Raw genomic sequence first — 2,828 nt, 5'->3', positions numbered from 1 at the left:
CACGTGCAGAGGGGCTCCGGTCCCACGCGCTGGGCGCTGGGCTGCCCAGAACCGCCCTCGCGGTCGAGGCCTTGCCGGGCGGCGGGTCTGAGCCGGAACCGCTGCGCCCGCAGCCCGCGCCCCGTCGCCGTGCACGCAGGGGACCTGGTCGCCCAACTTTTTGTCAGGACCGGGACCGCGCTCGCTCCCGCCCTGGCCGAGATGGGGCGGGCCGGGCCCTGCAGGGAGCGGGCGGATGCATCGCTCTCCGCAGAGCTGGAGGGGTCGTCCGCGGGGCAAAGGGCCTGGAGCGCAGGTAGCCGCCCCTGGGATGTGTCTTCCTCCCTGGGTTCGCGGCCCTGGCCGGGCCCTCTGCCCCGTGATGTCCCACGGGGTCTGTGGCTCTGTCAGGGCGAGTTCCCGAGTGTGCGTGGAGGCCCGGGAGGCTGGCGAGCCGGGCCTCCTGCCTTCCCTGCTGTCTGGGGTAGGGGCGCACAGCGGGGAGCTTCTCACTTTTAGGAAAGCCGGCCAGGTCTCTCCAGCACTCCTCAGCGCCCCCAAACAGCCCCTCACCACTCGGGGGGAGATCTTTCCTGGGCTAGGAAGTTGTCCCTGAGCCACGCCTGCTGGTGGGGGACCCCACTCCCCCGCAGCACATCACCTGGTCCTAGGGTCCTAGCCAGAGAGGCAGGAAGAGGAGAAGCCTCCTGCTGGCCAAGTCTTAGGAGCCCCGGAGGCTTCTGGAGCTGCCCCCTCTGGGCAGGGGCAAGACGATTCGGGGTCCCAACTTCTGCTGGACACTCCTTAAAGCCCAATTCCTGATGTCTGGTGGTGCCAGTCGAGGGCCTGTGTCCTGCCCCTCTCCCACGCACATGGAGTTGCGGTGGGCACGGGGAAGGTTTCCCCCCTTCCACATTCAGGCTTGGAAAGAGCAGACGCCACTTTGGCTAGGAGGGCCTTTTTGTGCTACTGGGGATGTGGTGGTGCATGTGTGTGTACACGCATGCACATGTGTGTGCACGAGTGTGCCTGCATTTGCTGGGCGTGGAAGGCATGGTGCAGGGCAGGGGGAGTCTGGCCCCTTGTGTCCCCTGGTGGGAGCCTGCAGACTGCACTCCTTCCTGCCTGGGGACACCCACGGAGCAGTGCACCTCCTTCGGGCCGCCCATGCCCTGGGGAGCTGTGGGTGCCTCTGGGGCTGATAGGCTGCACCCTGACCTGGGGCCCCAGAACGCTGACAGGGTGTCAGGCCCACTGGCCCCACATGTTCCTGTGCAGGCGAAGACACCCAGGCTCCAGGTGACTGCCCGGCACACGGCTTGGATGGCGGCTCCAGCCGCAGTGCCCTTCCCCCTGCTCCTGTGTCCTGCTCCCTGTCTCTCTGCCCCTCCCAAGCTGGACAGCACCCGCGCTCTCTGTGGCCCTAACTGTTCTGTCTTGTCCCAGCTGTCCAGAGCAAGGTAGCGGCCCAAGAAGGCCGTGACCCAGCTGTGATCCAGGGGGCTGGCAGGCTCTGTAGGGGGCCAGAGCCAGTGGCCCCTGCCCCTCGCTCTTGCCCTCTCCCAGCTCCAGCAGGGGGCGGACAGGAGAAAGAAAAGCAGGGAGCAGAGCACTGGGGCCACTTGTTGTCCAGGAGCAGGGTGGAGGGAGGCTGGGAGGGGTAGGGGGCGAGGCCCTGGGGTGGCCCTTGGTCCCCAGCAGCATGGCCGTGGCAGTCCTTCCATGAGAGGAAGGCTTGGTGGCCCCAGTGCCAGCCTCCTCTCACTGCCGCTGCGTGTGGCTTGGTGGGTAGGCTGCACTGGGCATAGCTGGCGTCTCCCCACAGAATAAGGCTGCTGCCCCAGGGAACACCAGGAGACTCGCCATCAGGCGGGTGACCCCCGGGCAACGCGTGTCCCTGCAGGAGGACCTCTCAAGGCTCTGGGAGGAGGTGGCCCCGCCCCTGCACCTGGAGGAGAACTGGAGAGTGACAGGTGTGTGCCCTGGGCCCGGCCCCTCCTTGGCACAGCCCAGCTGCCCTGTCTCAGCCTTCCTTGGCCCCGTCCTGTGCCCTCACCCCGTGCCCCCGCCCTGTGCTGGCTCTAGCGCTTCTCTGCCTCTGAGCCTCCCCGCATGCCCTTCTTCTGCCTTGCGCCCTGTTTGGAAGACTCCACCCTCCTGTCTTCCTCCACCTGGCCCAGCCTGTCCTCCTCCACCTGGTGCAGCCTCGAGGGTGGGCGGTTTCCTCGCCAGCTTCTGCGCCTGCCTGGCTGCAGCTCCCGGGCTGGCCTGGGGACCCTCGGTGGCGACTGCCTGCAGCGGCAGCGGGAGGCACTCAATAAAGCTTTGTGGTGTGAGTCGTGTGTGCAGTGTGCACTTACTGAAGGCCCTGCTTTCGGGAGGATTTCAAGCCGCGTCGTCCCGCCCCTTTGCACACCTGCAGCCATGAACAAGGCAGGGCATGTTGGCAGGCCGGGCTGAGTGAGGTCATGCAGGACCTGTGCTGTGTCCCCTTCAAATATGGCGTCTTGTGAACACGCCTGTCACCTGGCCACAAGGCCAATCCAGTCCCCATCCTGGGCCGCAGGGCTCCTCCCAGGGCCTGGGCCCTCTTCCCCCACAGGTATGTTTACAGTTCTCCTCCGGCCGGGGCGACTTCTTCCATCCACACGGCCCTCCTGCGGCTTCAGGTGGCCACTTTGCGGGGTGGGTGGGGTGCCGCAGGCTCAGAGGTCTGGTTGAGTATGGTGGCCACCCCTGCCAGAGTTGGAGACGGATAGGGCACACACAGGCCTGGGCTGGGGTGGGCTGGGGTGGGCTGGGCAGCCTGGGAGCTGGGCCAGCAGAGCTTGTCGGGCCGCGGGGCCTGG

General features: G+C 67.0%; 1 protein-coding gene across 1 annotated transcript; it reads right to left on the bottom strand.

Annotated features, from left to right (window-relative positions):
* Window positions 1-16: 16 nt before the first annotated feature.
* LOC106147273 (translation initiation factor IF-2-like) lies at window positions 17-1,845 on the bottom strand (the record flags this gene model as incomplete). The annotated part of the gene is given in 3 exon segments (XM_013507819.1): window positions 17-621; window positions 1,119-1,467; window positions 1,745-1,845. Coding segments are annotated over 3 exon segments (1,055 nt in total), but the record flags the coding sequence as incomplete, so codon positions are not given.
* Between the last annotated feature and the right edge of the window lie 983 nt (window positions 1,846-2,828).

The sequence above is a fragment of the Chinchilla lanigera genome, unplaced genomic scaffold (assembly GCF_000276665.1).
Source record: "Chinchilla lanigera isolate Chin_1 unplaced genomic scaffold, ChiLan1.0 scaffold00137, whole genome shotgun sequence".
NCBI lineage: Eukaryota > Metazoa > Chordata > Mammalia > Rodentia > Chinchillidae > Chinchilla > Chinchilla lanigera.
Note: the sequence above shows the minus strand (reverse complement) of the source record. Positions and strands in the feature narration are given on the sequence as shown.